The sequence below is a fragment of the Leopardus geoffroyi genome, chromosome A2 (genome assembly GCF_018350155.1).
Source record: "Leopardus geoffroyi isolate Oge1 chromosome A2, O.geoffroyi_Oge1_pat1.0, whole genome shotgun sequence".
Taxonomy (NCBI): Eukaryota; Metazoa; Chordata; class Mammalia; order Carnivora; family Felidae; genus Leopardus; species Leopardus geoffroyi.
Window position 1 is genome coordinate 88,611,469 of NC_059331.1, and position 16,230 is coordinate 88,627,698.

The following is a 16,230-nucleotide window of genomic DNA, read 5'->3' on the forward strand; positions in this document are numbered from 1 at the left end:
CTGTCTCTCTCTGCTTTCAAAAATGAATAAATATTACAAAAAATTTTTTACAAACAATAAAGTCCTTTGAAATTTTGAAAATATTAATGGAATACTACTTGGCAATGAGAAAGAATGAAATATGGCCTTTTGTAGCAACGTGGATGGAACTGGAGAGTGTTATACTAAGTGAAATAAGTCATACAGAGAAAGACAGATACCATATGTTTTCATTCCTATGTGGATCCTGAGAAATTTAACAGAAGACCATGGGGGAGGGGAAGGGAAAAAAAAAGTTAGAAAGAGGGAAGGAGGCAAACCATAAAAGATTCTTAAAAACTGAGAATAAACTGACGGATGATGGCGAGGGAGGGAGGGAGGGGAAAGTGGGTGATGGGCATTGACGAGGGCACCTGTTGGGATAAGCACTGGGTGTCGTATGGAAACCAATTTGACAAGAAATTTCATATTTAAAAAAAAGACAATATTTTCAACATAATGTTATTAGCATTACAATTTTTTTAAATGTTCAGTAACGTATGATGCTCTCAGGGCACTATGAGAGACATGGAGAAAAAATGTACTACACGTTGACATCTGTCGTGTTGTCCACGTAAGACTGGTAAGCCCTCTTATCTTTTTCCATTGCCTCCCTTCCGCAGCTCCAACCCAGATCTATTTTTTTCCACAGTTAACTGCTGAGAAACTTCAGTTTTGGCATGAAGCAAATATTTTCCTCAATTTTTAATCTCATCTGGCTCTGTTTTCCCTATTTTCTCACACCCACAGTCATGAAGTCACTAGCTTGAGTTTAAGCGCATACTAAATCTCAAGTCACACCGTTGGTACCATACAGGGAAAGTTCTCCACTGACTACTCCAGTTAGACGTGTTACGTAACATGCTTGTGGTCTTGCACACACCACCTACCGTTGAGCCACCTGGAATCATGCTGCTCTGTTCTGATTGGGTGATGGTGCCCGAGAGTTCTGAAGATCGCAAAATCTCGCCCCATAAAATCAGCTGCGGTCCCGGAGTATAATTCTCCATCTACGTTGTGACAGAATAAAACCACATACATATACTTTAATTCAATTAAGGAAAGAAAAACAAAATGAATCAAAAGAAGGAAAGTCTCAAGTTATGACCCTGCTAGAAAGAACACAGATATGCTATCTGCATCATTATGCAATTACTCATTTTTATTCTATGTCTTTGTTGAAGAGTATTTTATTATGAGATCACTCACTGATTAAGCATCTACTCTGTAAGTCCTGACTTCAAATAACTGAGTAAAATATGGTTCAGTAGACATTACTAAGACCTAACATTTATTCTTTTCTACTATGATGCGAGACAAAGTGCAAAATACAGAGGTATAAAGCTACTGCTGTTCTAATATCCTTATTTATTAGGGTAGGATATCACTGTAAAATCTTCTATGGTTTTTATTTTAATGGAAATTAAATTGTCAATGTATTTCCTTTTCAGTGGTACCTGAGTTAGTAAGATTTTACAATACTTTAGAAAGAACTAGTATTTTCCTCACCAATAATTTTTTCTTGCTTTTAGTTTTGAATGTATCAGGTGGGAGAAGGGTTCTTAGTAAAAGTTATCACAGTCTAAAAACAAGTCCATCACATAGTTTCATATATTAAAGAAATGTATCTGAAGAGGAGGAAATTTTGATAAATATAGGTCATAATCTCCATAGTTCAAGATTCTACTATGTTTTTTACTCATTTTTACTGAAAATAAATCAACTCTAGGTCAGAGTTTAATAAATGAGGAATCATAATCACAAGGTTAAAAAAAAGGAAAAGAAAAGAGGGAGGAGAAAAAGAAGTTAATATTTACTGAACGCCATTCTGTGTTTGCTGGGGAGTCATGCACTGGCTGGACGCTTTCCAATTATCTCATTTAGTTCTGTCAACCACCGTGTGATGTAAATGGTATCCCTACTTAACAGTTCAAGAAACCCAAGGTTGCTCAGCTGATTACTAGGGTAGTAAGGGTGAAAGTTCAAACTCAGGCTTGTTTAATCTCAAGCCTCTTACACTAAACTATACCAGCTTTTAATAAACTGAAGGTTGTATAAAAATTTTATTTTCTTTCCTTTAAACAGAAAATACCTCATATTATTTCATCTAGGAAACACAGTATCGCCTACTTACTTATAATGAATTATCAGCAAAATGAAACAAAAAATATGAAATCATCTTTAAATAAAATTACCAGTAAACTTAATACTATCTTGCTGATCATTTGGATAAGTTAATGTTTCTGAATTCAGTGCCTTGAAAATAAATCAGAAAATAAAATAGGCATAGATAAATTATAACTTAAACATTTGTATAACACTATTATTTCCAAGGATTTTCATATTTATAATGAATTTCATATATATATCGAATATATGAATCAGATTTCTCATGTGATATTCTTTGTTCACACCCTCAATTCTCACTTCCACATGAAGGTTTTATAATGAAAACAGGCATGCTCAGTGGTCTAACTCAAATCAGTTCCTTTGGTACAGCTTGTGGTTCTCTGAAGTGTCTCGATGCAGCAACCTTTGGACGACGTCCAAGGCAGTGGAGAAGAGTGACACAGAGAGAATCAGTGCATAACTCCAGGTCATAACTTGAAATATTACTAAATGACACCTTATCTTATGGACTTTTAGGATAGTGATCATTTACTTTGGGTTGTTGTGAATCAAGACAAGTAAAAAATGATGATGTGACAATATATTAACGAATGGTACTCATATAACATTCTAAGCTGTCATAATATGGTATATTTGGGATTTAAAAGCATCTTGTATTCTCTTCACTTAATTAAATATCAAGTTCAAATCTGACCTCTTCTCCCCATAATAGTTGCAATAATATTTTATCTGCCCACAAGGTAAAAAATAAAGCTTTTCTTTTCTTTTTTGTTTATTTATCTTTACTTATTTATTTTGAAAGAGAGAGAGAGAAAGAGAGAGAGAGAGAGCGCAGGGGAGGGAGAGAGGGAGAAGGAAATGCCCAAGCAGGCTCCATGCTGTCAGCACAGAGCCCGAAATGGGGCTCGATCCCATAAACTGTGAGATCATGACCTGAGCCAGAATCAAGAGTTGGATGCTTAACTGACTGAGTCACCCATGTGCCCCCCAAACAAACCTTCTCAAGCAAACATTCTATGAATGAGCTACCTATGAGTTTCAAAGGTAAATGTTTATTGTCTCCTTAACTTTTACTTATATTTAATCACTATAATACTTTTATTAAGGTTACTTTTTTATCTTTTTACAAATAATTAATAGATGTAACAGATTTTTAAACTTCAGGTAAATTATTTTTTTTGAGATGTGTGAAGAAGGTGGTACTAATTAAAAATGTGTTGTAATAGCAGCCTAAAATGTTCATGTTAATTTCTTTTTTTTTTTTTTAATTTTTTTTTTCAACGTTTATTTATTTATTTTTGGGACAGAGAGAGACAGAGCATGAACGGGGGAGGGGCAGAGAGAGAGGGAGACACAGAATCGGAAACAGGCTCCAGGCTCTGAGCCATCAGCCCAGAGCCCGACGCGGGGCTTGAACTCACGGACCGCGAGATCGTGACCTGGCTGAAGTCGGACGCTTAACCGACTGCGCCACCCAGGCGCCCCTCATGTTAATTTCAAATATTTTCATGTTGTAACAGCTCTAATAGGATGCCTTGTGTCTTTACCTTGAAAAATCAAAAGTATTAAATTATTCATTGAACCTCACTGCCCTCTCAAACATGTGTTAGGTGATAAAAATCAGGAAAGGTGAAAAGAGAATCACCAAAAGTGAAAACTGAACAATTTCATATCAGAGTGTAGTCAGACAGAACATGTCCAATAGGAGGTTTAATCAGAAATGGAAGAGTAAAGAATGTCATTATTCTTTTCTGGGGGGTATGCCTGGGTGGTTCAGATCATGAGCTCGTGGCTCATTAGTTCGAGCCCTGCATCGGGCTCTGTGCTGACAGCTCAGGGCCTGGAGCCTGCTTCGGATTCTGTGTCTCCCTCTCTCTCTTCCCTTCCCCCATTCACATTCTCTCTCTCTCTCTCTCTCTCAAAAATAATATATTAACATTAAAAAAATTTTTTAAATATATTTTTATGTCTCTTTGACTTATTTTATTACATAATTGGAAATTAGTAGATTTAATCCCTTTCCCTCAATCTTTTTTTTTTTTTTTTTTGCTTGTTCAGTGTGAGTAAAATCCATAATTATGGTTGCTATTATGTGTAAACTCTATTCACAGGAGAGCTGAAATAACAAAAACACCACCAAAAGAAAGTGTTACTTAGATATATAGAGGTATTTGCTTCTCTTACTAATATATGTACTTGTTTTATAACTTACACTTTTTATCCACTCCCACATAAGGAAAGCAAAAATCAATAAATAATGAAGGCAAAGGCAGAAAGACTGATTTTGTTTCCTTTTTTGACAATAGATAAGTAGGTCATTTAGAGAAAGCAGAGAATTCTTCAGCAGGAGAGCTACTGATCAATTTAGTACTAAAAACAGAATTAAAGAACAGACTCAGAAACCAAAAGAAGTTTGCAGTTTAGGCACCAGTTGCCTCCAGTCATAGGAAATTCCCTCCCACCTGAATATTATTTTTAGCAAGAGTCATCTGTGAGCTGTAGGGCACCAGACGATTAAGAGGCCATGAAGGATACATTCTCATATTACCAATGTTCAATATCAGTAACTTATTAAAGTAATATATATTTTAATAACGTATTTTTTTTATTTTTAGAGAGAGAGAGAGAGAGTGCATGAGTGGGGAAGAGGGGCAGAGGGAAAGAGAGAGAGAGAAAATTCCACGGACCCCAATGCAGGGCTCGATCCTATGACCCTAGGATAACGACCTGAGCCAGTATCAAGAGTCAGATGCTTAACCAACTGAACCACCCAGGCACCACAATTATCAGTAACTGTTTTTTATACCAGGCCTTAAATCAGAATTTCTGCTTAGATGTCAACTCTTAGCAGGGATGAATGCTCCACAGAAATTGTATCACATATTTATTAAGCTGGCCCAAATGTACAGGTGTTAAAATACTCTACTCTTGCATTTTTATAAGCAAATAAATAATAATCGACTTAGAATATATACTATTTAATAAACTTGTGTATTTCCACTATGGATTAAAGACCTAGTACCTTTTGTGGCTATATAAAATGATCTAATGAAAACTGAGTATAAGAAATTTACTATACCTCAGTTGGCTTATTTTTGAACAAACATGTTTAACAAAAAAAAAGTCACTTTGCCAACTTCTTTTGCAGTTTCTAGGTCATTTATGAAGTTATCAAATTATATGTTGATTCTTGGGCATAGTGCTAATTTTCCAGTTTTCTGACCCTTAATATAAGTCTTCTTGAAAATCTGAAGTAGTAGATAGGTAAATGTTATCCTACAATGATTCAAATAGCATTATGGTTAGGATACATATTTTTTCCGTATATACTAAGTCACTAGTGAAATAAAACATGAAATTTATCCAATTTTATTAAATTGCTGGTACAACAGTGTACTCAATGAGTTGTTATATATATATCAAAGTGGTTGTAGACACTCTAACAGTTTTTAGTCTCTACAGAAAACACCCTATAGCAAGTCTGATGTCTCAAAAAGAACACATGAGACTAAGAAAAACTAGTGCTGACAGATGTAACTAAGAACCTAAAAACTGTCAACTATGAAAGTTGCTAGTTGAGTATACTGCCATTCTTCCTTAACTGTAAGCCTTCTAAACTGTCTCTAAGGAAAGCATTCTTTACTGAGATGAACAAAAAGTTGAGTGAACTGCATTTCACCATGGCAGAGTTACCTGAGAAGCATGTGTTGAAAACAAAAGTTCATATGTACTCTGGACTTTATGTTCACAGCTCAATATGAAGTAAAAATGTGGCTTAGATCAGTTAATGTATTGGATTACAATTCCTAAGAAGGGTGTGGTGAGAAGTAGAAGGTAAAAAAAAAAAAAAAAAAAAAAAAAAACATTTCCTGATGAAACTGCAGCATTACTAACACAGGTGTAATGTGGGACATGGATGTTGAGCAAAAATCAAACAAACCTAAAGACAAGCCATTATGTTGTTAACACCTTAAGTAAATTCCACTCACAGAATAGCACAGTAATTAGAAACAGAGGAAAAATAAATTTATGTGTCTCTCTCTATTACACGGATACACACACACAGACACAGATACACACACACATACACACACACACAGTGCATGGATGTAATCCATTTCTTGAGAGTAAAAAGGTGTGGAAATAATTTTACATTTTTACATTTACTGAACTTCTCTGTATGAATAAGTATAATGTGCTGGCTTTGTTATTTATATCGTACTTTTAAAACTAACATTTTTAAGTAGTTAATATGTGCATATGGCACAAAATGAAAAATATAAAATTTATAAGGTATCAAATCTGTCTCTCAGACTCTCAGACTCCTTTACAGCAACCACTATTACTTTTTTTTTCTTGGTTTCCACTTCTACATATATTCCAGAAATATGTAAGCACTCAAATGTGATATGCTATTAAATTGTCTTATTTAGTTCTCACAACTAGCGGAATTAGAATGTCCATGCCATTTTACATATAAAGAAATTGAGGCTCAGAGAGGTTCAAATAATATTTTCAATTACAGTTAATTAACTTAGGGAGTACCTCTTTGATCTAATACCAAGTGAGAGCATATTCTAATGTCAAATTACATTCTTTCCTGGGGCAAGGCAGAATTCTAGCTTGGGGAAACAGATCATAACTAAAAGTCCTAGACCCTTGCCATAGATTTCAATAATATGATTTAGTGATGGATTATTTCTAAATTATTAGGACTATAATGCCTGGAATAAATGAGGAAATAAAATGAGGAAATAAAACTGCTTTTCAAATTGACTATTGCTTTTATGTCATGAAAACGTGAGATGACACTTAATTAGTGAGGAAAATACAAGATTTTATTCTTGCAGCCACACCTGGCATTTCTTCTGAGCAGGGGAGAAACTGCTATTCTTAATAAAAAATAAATAAAGTCATTAAAATATTTACAGGTAGATGAAATAAAAAAATACTTAAAAATAAATACTGGAACTATTTCATATTGACAAAATGATTTTTATTAAAGGAGATTTGAAAAATTAACTTTACTAAGGTCATTTAAAAACTTAGGACCTGTTACAGGATTTGGAGACTTAATTTAGTAGCTATGCATGGCTAAGGAAAGAATCCATATGTTTTGTGGTCATCGGCTTAAAAACCATTTTGAAAAGAAGTTATACTAACCCTTGATAAATTTCATGAACTAATTTTTTTTTTAATTTTTTCAAAGTTTATTTATTTTTGGGACAGAGAGAGACAGAGCATGTACGGGGGAGGGGCAGAGAGAGAGGGAGACACAGAATCGGAAACAGGCTCCAGGTTCTGAGCCATCAGCCCAGAGCCCGATGCGGGGCTCGAACTCAGGGACCGCGAGATCGTGACCTGGCTGAAGTCGGACGCTTAACCAACTGCGCCACCCAGGCGCCCCTCATGAACTAATTTTTTAAGCTGTCATCTGGCTTTAAAGCTTATTACTGGTTGAAACTACTTACTAGGGGGACTAGTGACATAAAAAGTATCTGCTGTCAGGATTCAGCTAACCAGTTTATAGGTGGTTTGAGCCAAACATGAAACTTTATTTCCTAGTATTGGGAACAGAAACAGCCTGGGACTACCTTGAAAATTTCTCTTATGTGCTGAAATAAGGAGAATATATTCAGTCTTTTGGGCAGACAGGCTTTCCCAACAGGCAATCTCTAATACACAATGTACTACCTGTATATTTCAGAGACAGTTCTTACTGTTGTATGTAAAAGTTTGGGAAAATATTCGTGTTGAAAAAACTCCATTAAATCATCAAGCACTCTTTTTAAAAAATCAAAAGAGAAAATGCCAAAAAAACCCACCAAGGGGAATTAAGTGTACTATGAGAAGAAGAATTTATAGTACAGTTATAAGGAAAGCAAGTAACAAAGTCACAGCTCTTGAATGAAAATGATGTTCCAGATATTTTGAGGGATTTTCATTTTTCTGTACCTTGCTATTCAGCTGATTCAGAAATTAATTTATGTGGGCTTGAATAGTTTTCCTTGTCAATAAGCACTAAATACCTCTAAATGTTACTCAACTATTTGACCATATCAGAGAGGTGAGGTCTGGATTTCCATTTGAAAGCTGCTTCTTTTTTAGCCACACATCCTTTCCTTGATTCATGAAACTTCCATCATTCTCTTTTCCTTTTCACAACCCTAAACAGCTTTTTCAAAGAAATTCTAATATAAAACCAAAACTATGGAGTTTCATATTCTTTGTGGACTTGTGTGGTTGCATACCATATGAACTATGTAATACTTACTTGTCATCATCCTTTCTCAATGGAATATTAAAATAAATAATCAAGCAAATCCCCACTGAGAAACATACCACAAATTAAAGCTGCTTTAGGCACGAGTTAACATACTGCTTTTTGAACAATATCTATCTTTTTTTCTTCAGTATGCAATTTAAATAAGTACAGGCTGCAAGTTTGCTCAAGGTAGAACTCCTCCCCTTTGTTTAAGACAACTTTCAAATTTCTGTGTGTGCACTTAAGGAAGTTATCTACATGTAATCACTAGGCCAGCTGTGAAGAGGAAAATTATAAGTGTGCTACGTCTGCCGCATTCCTCCAGGTCTTAAACTTTTGTTAAAATGCTTCATGAATGTATCAAATGGACTGCAATTGTCTACATTTGAAAAGCAATAGAGGAGATAATTCATGTTGTACTGTTCTCATTCTTAATAGAAAAGAGATCAGAGATCAGCGGAACATACTAGTAAACACTAGAGAATAGTGGTAAAAATAGATCTTCATAGTTAATGCTGTAGTCAATATGACTAGAGTTTATTTTGCTAAGTAGAAAAAAAAGTTATTTTTTAGAAACAAAAGACTGGCAAAATTGAACCTTATGACATATCAAATAATAACCTAAATTTACTTTTTAAAAATCTAGATTTATTATGCAAAATTCAATTAGAAATGTTATGCTTGATAAGTTTCACTACCATTTTTGTTATGTTATGAAATAATTACCTTCTATATTTTCTAAAAAAGGAAACAAAAAAAGGAAAGAAAATGAAAGTTATATAATTTCTACATGATCATATAGAAAAATGTATTCAGGAACAGACTAATGACTCAGAATCTTTTATGTTTTTGTTAGCACACCTAAAAGTCCAAAAAAAGAAAAAAAAGAAAAATTGTTTAATGATGTATCACCTTTTTTTCACGTGTTTATTTAGTGGTAGTCTAAAGGTGATTAAAAGTATGTGGAAAGAATTCTTTATTTTTCAATACAGACTAAAGTTTTCTCCCTCTTTAGCTTACTTCAATCTTTCTTTCTCCATCCTTTGAAGTATGACTAAGGATTCCCCACCCATCTGCATTGCTGAAGGAAAAGAAGAAAGAAGACAACCAGAAAAAGATGGTTAGAGGCAAGTGTAGAAGAAATACATTAAATGTTTTGTTAGATTAAAAAAAATGGCGTAAAGCAAAAAACAAAAAAAAGGTGAATAGTGAAGTCCTTCCTTCATTTATTCGAGGTGACACAACAGGTTCTCTGAGAATTGTATGACCATTAAAACTGTACTGATTAAGGGGCGCCTGGGTGGCGCAGTCGGTTAAGCGTCCGACTTCAGCCAGGTCACGATCTCGCGGTCCGTGAGTTCGAGCCCCACGTCGGGCTCTGGGCTGATGGCTCAGAGCCTGGAGCCTGTTTCCGATTCTGTGTCTCCCTCTCTCTCTGCCCCTCCCCCGTTCATGCTCTGTCTCTCTCTGTCCCAAAAATAAATAAACGTTGAAAAAAAAACAAACAAACAAAAAAAAAAAAACTGTACTGATTAAGTTATCCAAATGTTGAGAGTGTGACAAATCTTGTAATTACAATGAACAAAGATAGACAATCTCATTCTTTCCTTCTAACTTGTCAAAATTCTCCCTTGAAACTCCTCTTTTATAAAAAGAAAACCAAAACAACTTACTCACAGATAAGAATTTTAAAGTCTTAGTGGAAATGTATGGTGACAGCGCAGGCAATTTTAAGGACACGTATTAAACCATTTTGATTAAAAAGAATCACAGACCAAACAGTACAATAATCAAAGCAGCATTTAGTATTTTTTTCTTCATTTTCAAAATATTTTAAAATATCTCAACTGGCATCCTCCTAAAATAGTTTGTGATTAGTAATGGAAAATGTTGTATATAAAAAGGAACAATCTGGTTATTATCTATAGAAAATTCACTGTTTAACTGTTGACCACGCACCTATTAAAAGAGATGCCGTCAGCAGTTTAGGGTCATATGGACTCTTCCCACGGCCATTTTCAAAATGGGAGTCCTCCAGCTTAAAAATGTTATCCTGTAGAAAAGAGAAAGAAGGGGTGAATTTATTTAAAACAAGAACTATGTTAACATACCTGTTAATCAGAGAGAGGTTGAGCATTTGTGTCTACCATCAAGAAGTATTATTTGTGTAAACTTTAGAGATGGCAAAATAATTTAAGTGGATTAAAACCAACTATTAGTAGCCAAGCATTTACTTGCTCAGTGATTATTAGTACCAATTAGCATGTTTCAGGTAATAATGTATAAATGAATTCTAAAGAATGAGACCAGTCGTGATAAGAATAGAGTGATCATTTTATCACATAGATATGCCAACCATGACCCTAATGGCTCTTGAAGGAAAGAATTTTAAATTTAAATGATTCTTTTTCTTCCTTCACATAGAGGAAAATATAGCAATTCACTACATCAGATATCTAGAATAAGACAGATTATCTTACTTTTCTGTATGTACTTTCCAGAAGGAAATGCTAATTAGCCATAGCAGTCACTTGACCCACTCCATCGTTCCCTCAACTTTTCTGTTTATGTTTCTCGAGCATTTTTAAATTACTCACACTAGAAGGTGGAAGATACCTGAAACTATCTTTCTCAATTTCTGTAAGTGTGAAATATCACACTGTATGTTATGGAAGGTGTTGCCTGATGGTAGTGTCATCAGAACAATAGCACAGAGGTGACATATGTTTATCACAGGAAAATCTGATCAGCTGAGGCTCAGGTACCCAGAAACTGGAACATTTGACTACATACAGAAATAATCACAAGTACCACGGTAGAAAATATCCAGAAAGCACTGCAACAAAAGCCTTAATAAGGAAGTAAGTAACTCATGACAGACCCCATCTCAGCTACAAGTGTCTAGCTACTGAAATGTCTATGTGACCATGGAGTAAACCAGGGAGAGGGATCATTTCTAAACACTCTTTTTAGAACTAAATGCTCTGGGAATTAATTAGGTCAGAATATACATGCTTTTGCCAGTAGCACATTAACTTGTCCACAGGCTGAAATAAAATAGCTTTTTTGGCAATTTCTCCACAATTCACATAAAGTATTTTCTATCTCCTTAGAATAATAAAGGGTATTCATTTTATGGCCAATAAAGATCACTTTATTTAACATTTAATATTTCTGATGGAGCTAATGGCAGGGTTTCAAATCATGACTCTTAAAATTCATTTGAGTTAGAAGAGAGAAAAAGGAAGCCAACCAACAGTGTTTTCCATCTTTATTACTGTGAGTGAGAATTACTGCTTTTAGCCTTTTTTGCAATGATTCTGTATTTGGTAATCAGCTATCCCCTAGTTATGACGGTCATTTAGCTGAGTTCTGAAATATACAGAGCACAAAAATTTATGGGGTTTCTCAGAATTGTGCTAAGGTGCAGTGGGAAGGGCAGTGAGTCAGAAGTCAGGCCCACCTGCCTCAATGATTAGCTCTGTTCTTTTTTTGTCACCTATTAATGTCTCTGAGCCCTAGGTCTCTAAAAGTCAATGGCAATAGGATATGTAACCTCACATGTTTAAGGATTGAAGAACTGAAACAAAGCATTTTTGAAGCAGCAAAATAAAAAAAAAACACAAATTATTTTTACTTTAATACTGTGCATATAACCACTATAACCAAAGATTATTCAAATTTAGCACATATCGTTATCATTATTGTAAACTTTCCTAGTATAATTTGAAAGAAATATTACTTTAAGACAGTTATGTGAGTTAGAAAATTATAAACCTATTTACAGATACAGGCACATATTAAAATTATAATATGAAACTTGACATATGCCAAGAAAAAGTGCAGAAGAATCTCTTGAGTATTAGATTATTTTCATAAAAATTTGGTAATAAACCGAAATTTTCTCAGTAAAACATACACACTCTGTTGCCACAAATCACAGAAAATGTTATTAAAATTTGTATGATTATTTCTCACAATAAGGAAGCAGTAAGGAGAAGTGATGGTGTGGCTGAAAACACTGTTATAAATATTATTATAAATTTCTTGTCCTCATAAGACATTTTATGACACTGACAAAGATAGAGGAGCCATCCATCAAAGTAGGAGTCACTGAATGTCTGGGATCATGTGTCCAAGTTAATAAGACAATGCCAAGGTAGATAAGAAGTACTTCCAACCTCATGTTTAATATTTGATTTACAAGGTAAAGGATTAAACTTCATAGAAGAGAGTTTAAGCATGTCAGTTATGGTTCGAGAGAAGATGAAAAATTACCTTTTGCCACGGTGTCAGATAATGTGCTCAAAGCTGGCCTTCTCCTTTCCCCTTTTTCCTTTAAATGTAACTCTTACCCAAATTTCTGGGTATCCATCATGTAATTCTATATTCTTACACAGCTTTACTAAAGGGTAAAACATTGAATTTCCTTTCCAGCCTACAGACAAGGGAGCCTGGAATAAGTATAATTCAATTTCTTAATAGGAAAGTAAAAGATTTTTCTTACACACAAATGTTTATAGTGTAAAATTCATACCCATTACATATAATAATGGGGTGCAAAGGTGTTGGTATCAGAACCAAGTATTATCCCGGATCTTTCTTTTATTAATTCTGGGCCTCAGGCAACTCCTACACCCTTCTGAAATTCCAATTAGTATGCACTCAAAAAATATTCATTAACTTCACTTTTCCATTGTCTATAGTTGCCACAATAAAAACATCCTTTCCTATATTGATTGATATCTCTTGCGCCACATTGGGAATGCTTGCCTATATTTTCAATGGTAGAAATTAGGATAGCTATTGAAAATATATGTAAATGCCTTGGACTCCCAAGATGCACTGAAAATCTTTCTTATGTACAACTAGATCACAGTCTAGTTCAAAAGCTTACCTGAAAAAATATCACGAATTATAATATGTATAACATTTCTCAACTAACATACACTATCCTTTTAATATGTCTGATGTGATTCATAAGAAAAAACTATAATGCTGTTTTTTTTGTCTTGTAAGCAAGATCTATTAGATGTGTGAAGATATTAACCCGTTGTAAAAGAAAGAAAGAAAGAAAGAAAGAAAGAAAGAAAGAAAGACAGAAAGAGAGAGAGAGAGAGAGAGAGAGAGAGAAAGAGAGAAAGAAAGAAGGAAAGAAAGAAAGAAAGAAAAAGAAAAAGGCTGTGTGTGTTAATATAACTGAAGAATAATACCCTATGTTGTCATATGTAACATATCACATAGACAACCGTCTGGCTGGGCTTAGAAGGGCTTTTGAAATCTGATTGCTATTCAATGATTTTCTGTTTTAAAAGTATTATATAGATCACACATGTAAGTAATAAGACCAGAAATCCTAAGACCAAGGTATACAATTAAACTTCATAGCTTCTATGTCTTATTTGGGCTGAAGTGATTTTCATTTTTAGAAATCCATGAACAAAAATCTAGCTGCATGGATTCTAATTGCTTTAGCAGATACTATGAGCATATCATATAAGTTATTGGGCTATATTTTATTACATGATTGCATCAGTTTTCAGCAACTATTTTTAGCTTTCAAGACCACTCATTCCCCTTTGTCTTTTGGATTTCCTGAATGTTATTAGACTGTGGTGAGGTAAGGCATTAGAGGAAATAATAACTGTGCTAATGTCTAATCCAAAGTCTTATAAATTATAAACCATTGGTGACATCATGGCAATAAATTTCCGAAATCTCAATCTTCCCCAAGTAATAAATTTGGGGCACAAAGTTGTAATTTTAGTTGTTTTATTTAATGATTAAAACATAAATGATGTTTGTAAAAAAGAAAAAAAGGAAAAGAAAATCCTACATATATGTGACAGAATGACCATTTTGGGTGGGAAACTAAATAAAATTAAGTCAAACCAATACTTGGAAAGTATTTGAAAACATATACTATTCTATTTTCTTTCAAATTGCTCTTTCTCCTCTCTTGCTCCTTGTAAAGGACACCTTGTTTGCCAGTTCTACTGAATTATCAAAATTTCCCTGGTCACACTATTCTTTTTCTCATCCCTGCCTGAGACCTCTTTCTTCTCTACTCACTTACTCTCAGCCCTCAACCCCAGGGTGAACTTCCTTTCCTTTAAGAGTAAATTAAAAAGTCTCTTCCTAGGAGAAGTCTTCAGAGATTCTTGCAGATATAATTTATTAGCTTCCTTTGTGCATATCCTAATTAACAATACTACGCAGGCAATGACTATATTGGCTTCAGCAAAGACGGGATGTAATAGGATCTCACAGGAAATATTGTGGCATAGTGTATTTTGCCCAAAGGAGATGCTTTTGTGGATCAAATTCATCTGGAATTTACTCTTCCTAAAAAGGTGACTAGATCTATGTTGTGCAATATTATAGCCATAAGCCACATGCGGCTGTTTAATTAATTAAAACTAAAAAGTCCATTCCTCAGTTATACTAGCTACATTTCAAGTACTCAATAGTCACATGAGGTCTGTGAATACAGTACTGAATAGATGCAAACATTTCCACTGTCAGAGAAGTTCTATTGGACAAGGTAGCTCTGGATCCAGAATTCCATTCCCTTAAAAATCCATGAAATCTACAAGGAGGAATCATACTGGAAAGACAGTATAGTTTTTACTAACCAGGGTTATACTAACATTTAATGGCAGTAGAGATGAATATAGGTCCTGAATATTCTTGTGTGTCATTCTTCCATTTGAATCACTTTTCTCTAATCTATGCAGTTATACATTTTACCCATTATTTAAAGTTTAGGTCATGATACACAATCCATTAAATGCTTATTGATTTTACACAGCAGAAAAAATATTTTCTCCCTGAAACTTGCATAGCAATCTATTCATACCCTCTCAGTGTCATTTGTTACTTTCAGCGTTGATATTCCATGGTGCACATATTTTTTCCTATTAAATTATTTTGAGTAGAGGAAAAGATATTATTTGCCAAATACTAAAATAGAACTTTGCACTGAGTTAAAGCTCAGTGAAAAAAATGAGTGAATAAATGAGTAACTGACTGAGTCAAAGAGGCTCGGTAGAAAGACTATATCCCAGGGATAGAAAGGACATAAGCCCCGGCTCTAGGGGCTAATAATTTAAGGATATGACCAGACAAACACAAATGTGTGGTAGAGGAAGACTACAAAATTCAAATATTAAGGCAAGTTTCAAAGTGAGTTTTAGGGGAAATATGATACAAGTTAACTTTTTCATGTTATGTTACTGTTAATATATTATTGACACTTATCATACACTTCCAATATGAGTTTACTCTTACTATAAACGATAAAAATAAAACCTAGTGACAAAGAGTATAACCTTAGAGTCCTTTTTGTTTTTACATCCCTATTCCTCTTTAATTTTCATTGGGCCTTATTAATAAATATTACCCCTCTTAATAGAGAAATCTTCATCGAGGGTAAAATGACCAGAATGTTCCTCTGCAAAACTTTTTAAAAAATTTTTTAAACATGTATTCATTTTTGAAAGACAGAGACAGAGTGCAAGCCAGAAAGGGATAGAGAGAAAGGGAGACAGAACTTGAAGCAGGCTCCAGGCTCTGAGCTGTCAGCACAGAGCCTGACATCGGCTGGAACTCACCAGCTGTGAGATCATGACCTGAGCTAAAGTCGGACACTTAACCAAATGAGCCACCCAGGCGCCCCCTACTCTGCAAAACTTTAAAAACCTTTCGCCGATGTTCTATTTCTCCTGTGTATCCTATCATTCTGGTATAACCTCACCATTTTGTACTCAACAGAAATTACTTCAAGTAATCTCTTAGATATATGCAAGGGGAATAAA

At 34.4% G+C, this 16,230-nt stretch overlaps 1 protein-coding gene across 4 annotated transcripts in view; it reads right to left on the bottom strand.

The window, feature by feature from the left end:
- The window catches only part of SEMA3A (semaphorin 3A), a 467,148-nt gene that overhangs the window by 81,954 nt on the left and 368,964 nt on the right, over nucleotides 1-16,230 (bottom strand). For all 4 annotated transcript variants that reach the window (XM_045494648.1, XM_045494647.1, XM_045494649.1 and 1 more), the window contains 2 exons: nucleotides 10,373-10,466; nucleotides 909-1,028 (listed from right to left, as the gene is read on the bottom strand). In XM_045494648.1, coding sequence (XP_045350604.1) covers nucleotides 909-1,028; nucleotides 10,373-10,466 — 214 coding nt within the window. The remainder of the gene's footprint in view (nucleotides 1-908; nucleotides 1,029-10,372; nucleotides 10,467-16,230) is intronic.